Source organism: Typopeltis vanoorti, chromosome 18 (assembly GCF_054136105.1).
Source record: "Typopeltis vanoorti isolate ZY-2024b chromosome 18, IOZ_Tvanoo_1.0, whole genome shotgun sequence".
NCBI lineage: Eukaryota > Metazoa > Arthropoda > Arachnida > Uropygi > Thelyphonidae > Typopeltis > Typopeltis vanoorti.
The window spans coordinates 56,989,343-57,002,775 of NC_143566.1; the positions used below are offsets into that span (position 1 = coordinate 56,989,343).

General features: G+C 37.4%; 1 protein-coding gene across 3 annotated transcripts in view; it reads left to right on the plus strand.

The window, feature by feature from the left end:
- Positions 1 to 5,256: 5,256 nt before the first annotated feature.
- The window catches only part of LOC150096689 (large ribosomal subunit protein uL11-like), a 37,850-nt gene continuing 29,673 nt past the window's right edge, over positions 5,257 to 13,433 (plus strand). For all 3 annotated transcript variants that reach the window (XM_090408212.1, XM_090408214.1, XM_090408213.1), the window contains exon 1: positions 5,257 to 5,412. In XM_090408212.1, the coding sequence (XP_090264338.1) occupies positions 5,376 to 5,412 (37 nt within the window). In that variant the 5' untranslated portion in view covers positions 5,257 to 5,375. The remainder of the gene's footprint in view (positions 5,413 to 13,433) is intronic.

Below are 13,433 nucleotides of genomic sequence, written 5' to 3' on the forward strand. Positions count from 1 at the left end.
ATGAAATTGATGTATTTATAGTTTACATCGACAACATCAAAAAATGCTAAAAGAAGTTTATTGATGTAATTATTTAATTAAATCAATAATTATAAAAATTTATTGATGTAATTATTTGTCTCCAAACTTTCCACCCCTTCCCACCTGCAAAATTTTCTGCGTACGCACGGCCATGCATACGGTCAAATTGACGTGAAATTTGTAGCGCAGGTTGCATAACCCACCCGACAGCACACCCAACCGAAATGTGCACGCGACGCCACTGGTACCTAACTATAACAGGATATGTTACCGTCTGAAATATATTTTTTTTTCTTGATTTACGGGACGAAAAACCCGAGTTTCCTGGAGATAAAACCTACTTGCCCGTACCAGAGATCGAATAACTCGGGAACCTGTCGAAGATAGGCTTAGAAAAAGTTCTTCCAGTCGGCGATTAGATTTAAACCTAAGTCAGACTTCCAGAGACCAAGCGCCACTTCCATTGAGCTACACAGGCCTAACTCACCAAATTAATTAATTAATTTAATGCAGAAAGTAAAAATACAGGTTATTATTATTATAGCAGTATCAGACTGTATTCCCAGAGTCAGAAGGAGAAATCAAGTAGGAGTAAAATGGATGAATAATACTATTAAACAGAGTTGCAGATAAAGAAAAGATTGTGGAGGACATATAAAGAAAAGGGTGATGAGCGTTCCAATGAGCAATACAAGGTACAGGCAAAGAGAGTAACCTGTATGGTAAGGAAAGCCAAAGCTAATTATGAGAGGAAGCTAGCTGATGAATTCAAAAGAAACCCTAAAGAGTTCTTTCGCTATGTGGCTAGTAAAAGGAAGAATATCCATGGAAAGATTATTTTAAAAAGTGTTGATGGTAGGGAAATTACAGAAGTTAATTAAAGTTGAGTTGCTTAGTGATCATTTCGCAAAAGTGTACCATCTTGGTAGTGATAGTGCAGTGTCAAATGTGCCATTGACTGATGAGAGTCTTGAGATGGACGAAATTGAGGTGTTTAATATATTAAAGAGCCTTAATGCTAACACTGCCATTGGGTTAGATGGCATATCTGCCCATGTATTACGAGAATGTGCAAGAGAATTAGCAACTCCTCTAACCAGGATGTTTAATTTAAGCCCAAGTTCTGGTAAAGTGCCAATAGAGTGGAAAGAGGGGAAAATAGTTCCATTGCACAAGGGAGACTCTAAGACTGAGGTTGCAAATTATAGACCAATCAACATATCTGGAGTGGTGGTTAAGATTTTGGAGAAATTAGTTAAAATTAGAATTCAGGACTGGGTGGGCAGCAATATGATACTTTATAAGGGGCAACATGGTTTTGTTAAGGGTATGTCTTGCCTAAGTAATTTGCTTACTTTCTATAATAAAGTAACAGTGGAGTTGGATAAAGGAAATCCTTACTCAGTGATACTGCTTGACTTTGCAAAGGCTTTTGACAGGATTCCACATGGAACTCTGTTACATAAATTAGTATGGATCCGAAGATGATGATTTGGATTAAAGGATGGCTGATGGAAAGATATCAAAGAGTGGTTTACGGAGGAGCTGAGTCCAGGAAAACGCAAGTGACTAGTAGTGTACCTCAGGGCTCAGTGCTTGGTCCTCTATCGTTTAATTTGTACATCAATGATATTGGAAATACCTTGAATGGAAATATCCACTTGTTTGCTGATGATGCAAAATTGGGAAGAGCGATAATCAATTCAAATGATGTAAATATCTTACAGGATGACTTAAATTGGTGGACGGTATGGACTAAGGTAAATGGCTGTCAGTTCAACGTGGCTAAGTGTAAGGTGATGCACTTCGGGAGGATGACATTGCATGCTGTTTACTATATTAATGGAACTGAACTGCAAGAAGTTAATGAGCCAAGAGACTTGGGAGTTATTGTAGACAGAGAACTTAAGTTTAAAGGGCATATTGCAAAGATTGCGAAAACATCACATCACATTACATGGTTGTTGAGGAACACACTAACAAGCAGGGATAGCGAGGTTATTGTTCCACTCTATAAGGCTTTAATAAGGCCGCATTTGGACTATTGTGCATAGATCTGGTCGCCAGGATTTCTTGGTGATGTGGAAGTGGTAGAAAGGATTCAGAGGCGGGTTATGAAGATTGTGCAGGTCTGTGGGATGTTCTCTGTGAGGATAGATTGATGATCTGTGGGTTCCAAAAACTAGCTGATAGACGTAGGAGAGGAGATATGATAGAGGTATTTAAATTGTTAAAGGGATTTTACAGGATTGATACTGATTATATTTTTAAGACCAGTGCAGGAAGTGAGAGAACAAGGGGCCATCTCTGCAGATTGTGTAAGAGTGTGGATAACAAGGGTGTTAGAACTAGATTTTTTACTTGGAGGGTTGTGAATGGGTGGAATGCTTTGCCAGAGGTTGTTGTGAATGCTTCAACTGTGAATGAATTTAAGGAGAGGTATGACAGGTATTGTGTAAATAATGGCTATTGTGTCAATGTCGGGTCTCCCACGATGAGTCTTTTGACTCCATGGAGACACCGTTAAAATAATAATAATAATAATAATATGAACAACTCAACTTGGTTTGTAAGTCTGTGGATGACACTGTGAAGCACTGAAAGGAAACATTTCGTTCATTTCAGCCATAGAATAAAAATGTTCGATAAATATATACTTCCTGTCATGACATATGGCAGTGAAACATGTACTTGGGCTAAAATATTGAACGGGAATAAAAAGGCATTAGCTGATTTTGATTCTGATTTTGAAGTTGAGTACTGTGCAGATGAAAATGAAAAATATCACTAGCTGGTATTACCTAACCTTTTACGATAGTAATTGCATTACCAGGATAGAGCTCAGATCTTGGTGAGAAACATTATAACAACCATTAAGAGATCCAAGGTCACTGCAAGAAGTAAAAAAAAAAAAAAAATCAGCTAACGCCTTTTTATTCCCGTATACGGGGAGTAGGCGAGTAACATTCAATAATTGATAAAATTGATATCTGAAAGGTATACTAGAAATTGAATAGGTATAGGAAGATCAAAGAGACAGTAGAAGGATTATATAAAAGAGATGGCTGGAATTTGGTGGCTAGAAATGCACAAGATAGGAAAGAATGAAGGAAACTTGGGACCACCTTTGTGCAGAAGAAGACAGAAAATGGCTGCTGCTGCTGCTGCTTTTTCTGATGATGAGTTATTCAGAATGGATGCGTTATTAGCTACATATATGGCTGAAAACCTAGTATATTTTTTTTATAAAGCACAGCATCAGTTAATATTTTGATATTTAACATTACAGCATGATCGTTACTGTCGTATATGGGAATAGCCAAGATACTAGTATGGGCATTTGCATCCAATATGAGGTATTGGTTAAAAGTTACTATTTCCTATCATAATTCCCTGAAGTGATTGTTCTATTTATATAATGCGTGGTGTCCCAGACTGGTTTGCCTTATTTGAGGGAGGAATACTCCGACATTTCGGGAGAATAACCCTTCATCCCTTTGGTTTGGTAACTAACCTTTAGTCAAAAAGATGTGATAGAGGTCCTTTGTTAGAATCAAATCCAGGTGTTTGCGAAAAAGTGTTTCATCTTTTTCAACTGAGCTATGGAGTCTCCTCCGTACAGTATGGTAATTTAAGTCTGTGAATATGTTGAATTTTAAAACAACTACTATCTATTTTCGTTGACTGCTTAGTTTTGTAGTAACTTTCGTGATGTTGGTCTGAAGAATAAAGAATTTATTTTTGAACTTATAACTAGAAGACATTTATTAGTCTTTTTCAGTCAGTTACGGAGTTATCGATCATTGCGGTAGGTAAATTGAGTTTTTAATTCAGCAAATCTCGCAGTAAAATTCACACAGTGGTCCATAAAATAATAGTAGTTACGATTGGGAACATCACTTTCATTGAGCATTCTGTAAATTGGATTCGAATCAATCTAGGACGCGATTTTTATTAATTTTTATGGCTATTTTTGTTTAGGAGTATCCCGTTTTATAATGTCACTGGCATTTTACTCAATTTTTTAGTTACTGATGTTTTAAATACAGAAACATGAAGAATAATTTTGGACATACTATTCCTGGATGTTCTTGGTTTTCTTCTTATTCAGCAGCATCCGTCATATGGCGATATACATTTGTACCACTGCTGAAGTATGACTAAAAGGAAGGGGGGTTTGGATATGTGGAGATGAGGTACAATTGCCGGTGAGGTATGCGAATTTTAAAATCTGGGTTTTAAGGGTGGACTGGGAATTCTCAGTGAAAAATAGAAATTTTTTCTGGTGAAAGGAGGATAGAATATGATGGATCAAGATTCGCATTGGGAAACGGGGTGTGAGCCGTTTCGACAATGCGTTGTCTTCGGAGCTCATGGGAAAAGTGGAAGCTATGTCATGTCGGTTTGGAGTTTTTGTCTTGGGTGTATCTGTGTTGTTTTCTATTGGTCGGAGTCGTGACCTAATTTTCATGTTTTGGAGCTTCCAACTCTGGGAGATTATATCATTATTATTATTTGTCACCTCCAGGGGAGTCTAAAAGACTAATCGAGGGAGGGCATCTACTCTATAACTTTGTCTCTGGACATTCCCAATCCACCAATTGACCGCAACTACACGAACGCCATCTATCTCCGACCACCACTGGTATTTCTACAGACAATCGCAAACATCCCTGCCCACGGCGAAATTCGAACCCGCAGCCTTTTGGCTGGGGAGCGGATACACTGACCACTTGGTCCACCAGATTGTCTATATAGGGGCGGTGAACGTTTATTAAGTTTTTGTCACACGTTTTTATTTATTTATTTTTTTAAGTCAAGTTTTTTTTTTTTTAATCTTCTGTCATAGTGAGTTAGCTGGTCTTGTACGATTGGTAGAAAGAATTTATCTGCAGGAATTTCGAGTTGCTTCATTCCCGTAAACTGGCTAACTACATGCTTCGAAGTTGTTACAAAACTTATCTTCTTACCAGCTTTGTCCTAGAATCCGAACCTACACCTGAAAATTTAGTCTAAAAGAATTCCACCTAAGCTCTTTGGGTACTCAAAAAGGCCTTAGAGTATATATTTCTATTTATTTATTAATATGTCTATGAAAACTTTGTGTACGTAAATTGTTTTCCTTCTGTGTCAAAATTATTTAACCTTAATAATCCTAGCAGTTATATTTATTTTGAATATCCGTTTATGCACTGTAAGTAATGCATACTTGCTATCTGCGACATCTGGTGAGCAGCGAGGTGTTATTGCTCTGCCGCGTGGTGTTTCTTTCATTTTTATTCTTTGGTGTGGTGCATCTTGTTGGTAGTGCTATCTGGCTCATCCACACCACACCATTTCTTTAATAAAGCAACATGCCTCCTAAATTCGATCCTACTGAAATTAAAGTTGGTAAGTTATAATATTTGATTAAAATAATAATGTTATGTTGTGTACTTCGAAGAAATGATTTCGTATGTAGATTTTGGTTTTGCCATTAAGGTAAACATCCATAGGGATGTCCAAATTTAAATTAGCAGTTTTTGTAGCTTTGTAATCGTACATGAGTCCTGAAGTATGGTCTTGCTGAAGTGATTTTTCGGTTGAAATTTATTTTGAAATACCGAGTTAAGTTTATGCTTCATATTTCAATGTATCCAAAAGTAGTAAGCAGATAGCATTTTATGTCCATACAGTCGAATTTAATTTTTTTTTTTTTTTGTTATTAATTTACATCCCAGTTACCATATCTGATCCTGGTATCCAGGTTTCACTAATTCCAACTATTTTAGGCCAAATTGTTTTCAATAAACCAACAAACTCAACCGCTTTATTTCTGATGCTCCTGGTATTTGTGTGTAGACAAATTACCAGGCCTATTGCCAACAAATTACCATCTAGCGTATTCTTATAATTAGATATGCAATCTGTTGGGCCTTGTAGAACTTTCTCTTTTCCCTCCCAAGATATACCCAAAAGGTCCAATCCCAAAGCATATATTTACACCACTTTACCAGATGTATAACCATGTTCAAAGCTATTCATCTCACTTCTTCCAGCAGACCTTTCATATCCTCTCTCATGCTGTATTTATTGCTACTTAAATTTTTAGTTCCTTCAGGAAATACTATATCTTTTCTTTTCTGTTTTTTAGATTACATTTATCATATCTTTAAATTTCTCTCATAAGAAACTAAAAGTAGTGACTCAGCAAATTCTAATTTCATGATTGAATCACCATACCATATCACCTTTTTTTCTTAGATTTCAATAGACTTAAATTATTATTATTATTAACAAATTCAGTGCTTTCTTGTTCAGATCCTTTTTCTTATTCTGTCTGTTTCGTTAAATATTTTTCCATTTTCTAATTCTCTGGCTGATTTTCTAATTTCTTTTAATCGGGATATTTCCAATGTCAAATTATCCTCAGTTGTATTATTACTGCAGCAATGTTTTTCTTAAGTGCAATTCTTAAGAGTACTAAAAATTAATAATATTTTTACAATTGTTATTAAATGCTATAGTACAATAAATACACTAAAAACTACAATAATGTACTAAAAAATACACCAATCTTAAAAAAATTCAGGAAATCAGGAGCTTACTAACATCACGCCTTTTCACCAGCAATATGGAAAATTTTTTTAAAATTAGGAATACATACTGTGTGACATATACTTTTGAATCAACAAACAAAAAATAATGCAAAATAAAATAAAATGTATGACTCTTATTCCTTTTAAGATTTCAGTTTCATGGACAGTGAGAGTCACAATCATGGAAATGCAGCCTATGTTCCCCTCTCCACACACAGCATGCTTCAAATTAAACTATCCATATTCAGAGCAGTCTGTAGAGAAAACCAGTAGGAAAATACCCTGAAACTTGGTGGGTACCTTAACCAGATCATGGGGAAGAGATATTGATATGAAAGAAAATTAAATTAACAATACGAGAAATGTGGTGCTGCGAGTGAGCAGGAGAAAATTACATTAATGTAATTTTCTCCTGCTCACTCACGCCACTGAGATTTATGTGATTATGAAATTATTCATTTACTGACACATGAAGTTATTTGATTATTTTGCTCATTTCATAAAATAATATGATACAAAAACATCACAGAGCTGATGTGCTGCAAGTAGCTGTCAAGGAGATATGATAAATGGATGGTTCAAGGTGCTGCCCTTTGTGCAGAACCCAGTGGCTGATATCGCATTACTTTGTCTATAGCAGAATGTAACTGATCTGTTGAAAGGTTTTGCACATGTGCAATTTTGTCTTTCAAATCTGCTAGATGAAGAACTTTGCCCTGCTTTACCATGCTTTTGAGATAACCCCTGCAACTTTTGGCTTTGGGGTTAAGATCTGGGGAATGCGGTAGCTATTTCATAGAAAATGGTTACTCTCTTCTTTGTAAAATATTGATTCAAGAATTTCACTTCGTGTCCTACGTCAGGAGGTGCTCCATATGGCATTGACACTGTGCTGCAGTTGTGGGATAACAAAACTCTTCAACATGTCCTGATAAAGCCTAGCAATGACTAGGTCACAGGTCTAGTTTGGATTTTTTCCAAGAAAAGCAACACAATAATGAATTTTCCTGTGAACAAACATAAGGGAACTTGGTGAAATGTCCAGCGATTCCCTATAGCCTATATGTGGCAGAAATGCACTTCATCATGCCATAGAATGTTGAAGGCCATTGGCTTTGCATTGACAAAGCAAGGCCAATGCCTTGACATTTCTTGTCAGTGCATTTGTATTGTCAGCCATTGTATCAAATGGCTATTGAGTCACTTGCTTTTTATACTGCTTTGCAGCTCACATGCTATACAAAATTCTCATTTTTTTGCTCACGTCATATTTTTCCAATCGGTCATTTTTGAACCCAATTTTTTTTTTTTTTTTTGTTAAAATCTCTTCCCTGTGATTGATTTTCTCTCTATAGATTACTCTGAATACAGGTACTTAAATTTGAAATACCCTGTATATAGGAAATTAGATGACTCTTCCTTGAATCTCACTTCACCCTTTCACAGACAAGATGTTTCATGGTCATTGCTCCAGTGAATTGGCAAACATCATTCCTCCACTTGATAGGCCTATCGAAACAATAGCAGCTGTCCAACTTCCCTCGACATTACAATTGCAGTAAAAGACTAACAGACCTCCAGGGAGTCAAGGACTCATTCAGGGAGGCTATAAATCACCCAAACCAGCTGTTATACCTTCTCTTAAATTCATTCACAACAGATGCACTCACTACCCTTAAAGGCAAACAATTCCGCTAACTCACTGCTCTGTGAGATAAAACCTAGCTCTTGCCCCTTTCTTAACTGCGAACAAATTGAACTTCCATAGATGCCCTGATGATGTTCTCTCCCCACCTTCCATATAACGAAAAATTTCATCAGACTATCCTATAACCCATTCAAAAGTTTATAGACCTCTATCATATCAACCCTCTTTCTTCTGTTAACTAGAGTGTAATCCAGATACTCTCAATCTGTCCTCCATAATCTAAATCCATAATCCAGATATAATCTTTGTAACTCTTCGTCACACTCTTTCCACAGCTTCTTTATCCCCTTGGAATCTGGGAGACTAAATCTGCCTGCAATTATCCAGGTGTGGTTTTATAAAGAGGCAAAATGACTTCCTTATTCTTAGATGTCAAGATTTGCTTCAACATTGTAATTATCCTCTGGGTTGTATTTGCAACTTTTGCTATGTGACCTTTGAACTTCAAATTCCTATCCACCATGCCAATATCCCTTGCCTCCTCAGTTTCTTGTAGCATAACCCTGCTAACATTAAACTGACAGCCAATTTCATTTGCTCAAATTTTCAGCCTATTCAAATCATTTTGTAAATGCTGAATATCAGTGGCATCCCTGATTGCCCTATCCATCTTTGCATCATGAGCAAACAATTTCTCATCTGTTGTTAGACCCTGCCTGATGTCATTATGTATAGATTAAACAATAATGGCCCAAGGACTGAACCCTGAGATATACCACTAGTCGTATTTTTTATTGTTAATTTTTTAAAATCTTTGTACTGGTTATGGGCAGTACCACCTTTACATCATGTCCAGGCATCTCGTCTAAACTTGATATAGCCCTAAGCGTTTACAAGTGTTACCTATGCCTGTTCTAGTTATCATTGTAATCATTCTCTGGTGGCAATGCCATGCCGCCAGTGTGCCCTGTAGGACCCTCAAGGAAAGAACCTTTATATTCTTCTGCATAAGCCCAAGCTGTTTTTAAGTCCTTAATAGCTGTCTGTGCTCCATACGCCACGTAAAGAGATGGTGGCGCTGGTAAACCTCGGAATTGCCCCATGCTCCTCCCGTATCATACTAACTAGATCTAGGTTATTCTTATAATAGTTTACCTTATTATGTCTATAGGCTAGTGGGTGCCCTATTCCCACCACCAAGGCATCAACTACCCAAACGTCACCATCTCTTTTAATCATTGAGTCTGACTTACGCAAACCCATGGAGGTCCTATAATGTTGTTCCACCGCTTTCTTCCAACCTTTGTTTTTAAAGCAGTTGTTCAGAATGGAGACCACGGCATCATGCCTCTTCCGTACCCATGGTTATATGAGACAATGTCTCACTGTAGTGGCAGCCAACCCTACAATTTGAGTCATCACGGCCCCATTGAGCTGTGCAAGCTTGAGTGGGCAGGGCATTGATCCTCGTCTTGATAGGGTTAATATACTCGAACCTGGGGAGAAGTCTGGTGCAATCCCTTACCCAATCATGCTAGGGAGGCACCAGATATGACTTTTAAAGGAGCCCCATCTACAGAACAGTGCAGCAGAGATGCCCATCTCTTTAGTTCTGCAGGTGCTGACTCAATTAAAGTACCTTGATAATGGGACCAACTTTTAGCCTGCCTAAAGTCTTGTATTAATGGGCTATAGAAAGCCTCTCTGCAGATAGGGGAAGATAGAACTATTTTTGCGATTTTGGACCGCCTGGCAGTAGGGGTGTCAGGCGGCAGTTGGAGCCATGATCTCATGGTTGATGAGACCATGGGCCCTGTCCATTCGGGACAGTACCGAGATATGTCGTACCAAGCACCAACTTGTGGTAAAAACAAGGTAGGAGATAGTAGGAAAGGAGAAACAGTCTTTGCTGGGGCTTGAGAGGAGCTTTCCTCAAAGAAGCTATCCCAGTTTGGGATCGCTTCCCTTTGGGGTGAACATGATATTGAGGTATCTCCATTTTCCAGGATGGTCAAAACTTGCAATGGCCTCTCGTGCAGGGAAAACTCTCAACCTTAAGCTTCTTGTCACTACCAGAGGGGTTATGAGAAGAAGTATACAGTGGGTGTGAATCTGCCAGATTCACACCCACTGTATACCACTTATCTCCTGATCCAAATCAAGAGTTTATATTCCAATCCCCATATTCTCCAGTTTATTATTATAGACCCTAAACATCATGTCCACACAACTATTCAGCATTCTCACAGGATCTATCATACCTTGCCTTGAACTCATTTACTGTCATAGCACCCACAACAGACTGGCAGCTTATTCCACTCATTTACCACTCTAAAAGTAAAGAACCCAGCTCTTAACACTCTTGCTAATCACACTCTTGCCCAGCTTCCATAGATGTCCCCTAGTTCTCCCACCACCAATCCTGATCTCAAAAATATTCTCTGAATTAATCCTATAGAAACCCTTCAGCAATTTGAATGTCTCAATCATATCTCCCCTTTTCTGCCTATGAACCAATTTTTGCAACCCACAGATCTTCAACCTGTTCTCATAAGGTTCATTCCATATAGACCTGCTATCATCTTGGTCACCCACCTCTGGATCCTCTCCATCAAGAAGAAAACTAGGTGACCAAATCTGGGCACAGTAGTCGAGATGAGGTCTTATCAAGGCTTGGTACAGAGGAACAATAATTTGCTTGTCTCTGCTCGTCAAAGTATTTTTCAACAACCAAGTGATTTGATGAGCTGATTTAGTAGCCACCTTTGCAATGTGCCCCCTAAACTTCATCTCCCTATTCACCAACACTTCCAAGTCCCTGGCCTCATCAATTTCCTGGAGTACAGTTCCACCAATGTGATACCAATGTGGTTATTCAGTAGCCTTTCATGTGGTATCCTATCAAATGCCTTAGAAAAATCCACCATTATCATAGTGTATGCATTCCCTTTATCCAACTCAGCCATAACATTGTTATAGAATATTAGCAAATTGCTAAAACATGACCTTTGTTTAGTAAACCCATGCTGCTCCTTGCAGAGTATAGCTTGTTTGTCTACCCATTTCTGTATGCTAGTTCTTACCAACTTCTCTAAACTCTTCACTACCACACAATTAGTATTTTTAATTACATAGAAATGAACTGCATTTAGTATTAAATGTATATTTAAATATCTGGGTATGTAATCATATTTTTTTTCTCTGATATTTTTATTTTTTAATGTATTTTTAATCAGGTTATTGAGAATGAAAAAAGGTAGATTTAACTCATCAATCATATATTGAGTAATGGCTATAACGATGAACTTGTTATAGCCATTATAAAGAGCATCACTGGTTATAAAGAGCATCAGTCCCCTGGTGCTCTTTATAACTAAGTTTGACACAAACACACACGTTGTAATTTTATCAGTGTGACATTAATTTGATACTGTTATTTTACTGGCCTGACCTCTGGTGGGAAAAATTATCCTTCAAGCTGTAGTCTGTTTTTACGTGACCAGGGAATAAATTCACATCTTTTACTGCTTTTATTCAGCAATAGGGTCCTAAGATCCTGGAGTACTATAGTTCTAATTATAATTTATAATGACATCTTAAAACCAAAGGTTATAAACTTGGTAGAATATGTGCCACCCATATTCTTGGGATTTTTAGACCATCATTGTTGAGAGTGGTTGATTAGCATTTCATAGACAATTCTAGGTAGTGTACAGAGCAGTAATTCTTAACACAGTAATAATCTCCATAATTTTATCAAAATGAAAAACTCCTTCAGTTGAGAAGCTCTGATGGTTCTTCGTATTCCAGACAAGATTTGAATCCAAATTTTTTCAACCATTTATGTGTTACCAAAACAATCTTATTTCCTGTTGCTCTCTCTCACTTTGTAATAACATTTTGCCCACATATCAAGTCAAATTCCCTCTTGGGTTGAGCTTCACATGAGCAGCCTATCCTGGCAAAAACTAATGCTGTAAATTCCAAATTTGCCAAACCTCACTATTCTGATCACATTTGGTTGATATACTAGACTCCTTTAAGTACTTATTATATTCAGAAAAGAGTTGATGGTCGATTCCTCTTACTGATACCCTCTAGACCATTTCTCATAGATGTTCTTTTTCTGCATTGTCTATTCTGTGGGTATTTACATACATGCTGCTCCACTGAACTGGTCACTACTCCTGTTTTTCCTCTTCATGTATAAACATAGCAACTACTGGTCAACATCCATATAGATATTGAAAGTTTATTTTTCGCTTGGTTAGACTATAATAAATTTAGTTTAATCTTTTATCCAAGTGTGAGCAAACAAAGTTTGCACCCGAAAACATCTTCAGGACAGTACGACACCGGGCAACTCGTAGCAAAGGTGGACCAAGCTAACATCACTCCCATCTCAGTATCTCCCAAAATGCAAAACACATCTCCTTGCAGATATGCATAATGCCATGCATTAAGGGAAGGGCCACTACGCAGACTAGTTTTGACCTTTATTGAGGTCTCTTCAGTGGGAGCCAGACCCAGAAGTGGAGATATCAGGCAGAAGCAATAGTGAGGTCATCTTTACCTATAGGAGTTGCCAAAAGGTGTGCTACATCCACACACAGCACTGTTATGTAATAGGTCTCAATACAACTTGTGTTGTGGATTGATTAAAAAATATTACTGACTGAAGCAATATTTAGGGCCTTCAGCTTTTGAGACCAACTAAAAATTTAGTTGTGGATAAATTATTAAATGATATTAATCAAATAAAAAGTTATGCCATAATTTCTGATTGGTGCAGTCATTAAGCCAAAACTTTTAATGGAATATTCTGGTTTTCATTTTGGTGAAATCCTCGCAATTGCAGCTACCTTTTTCCAGTACTGTATACATATCTGAAGATAGGACTTGTTCAAGTTCTAATATTGCTCTGGAAACATGTCTTATGTTGAGCAATGATCTTCATATCCCTGTTTTCTTCAGTGTACAAGAAAATCAGAGAAAAGTGTTGGTCTCACCTCAACTAATCAAGTTGATACTATTTTAGTTGATTGGCGAGTTCGCTGAGTGAGCATGTTTTCCATTCTACAGGCAGTTGGTTTGAACCCTTCTGTGACATGAATGTGCTTGATCTCCAGATAGTATTTACATAACCTTGTGATAGTACTTATTGGAGACCTGAAACAACGTGAAAG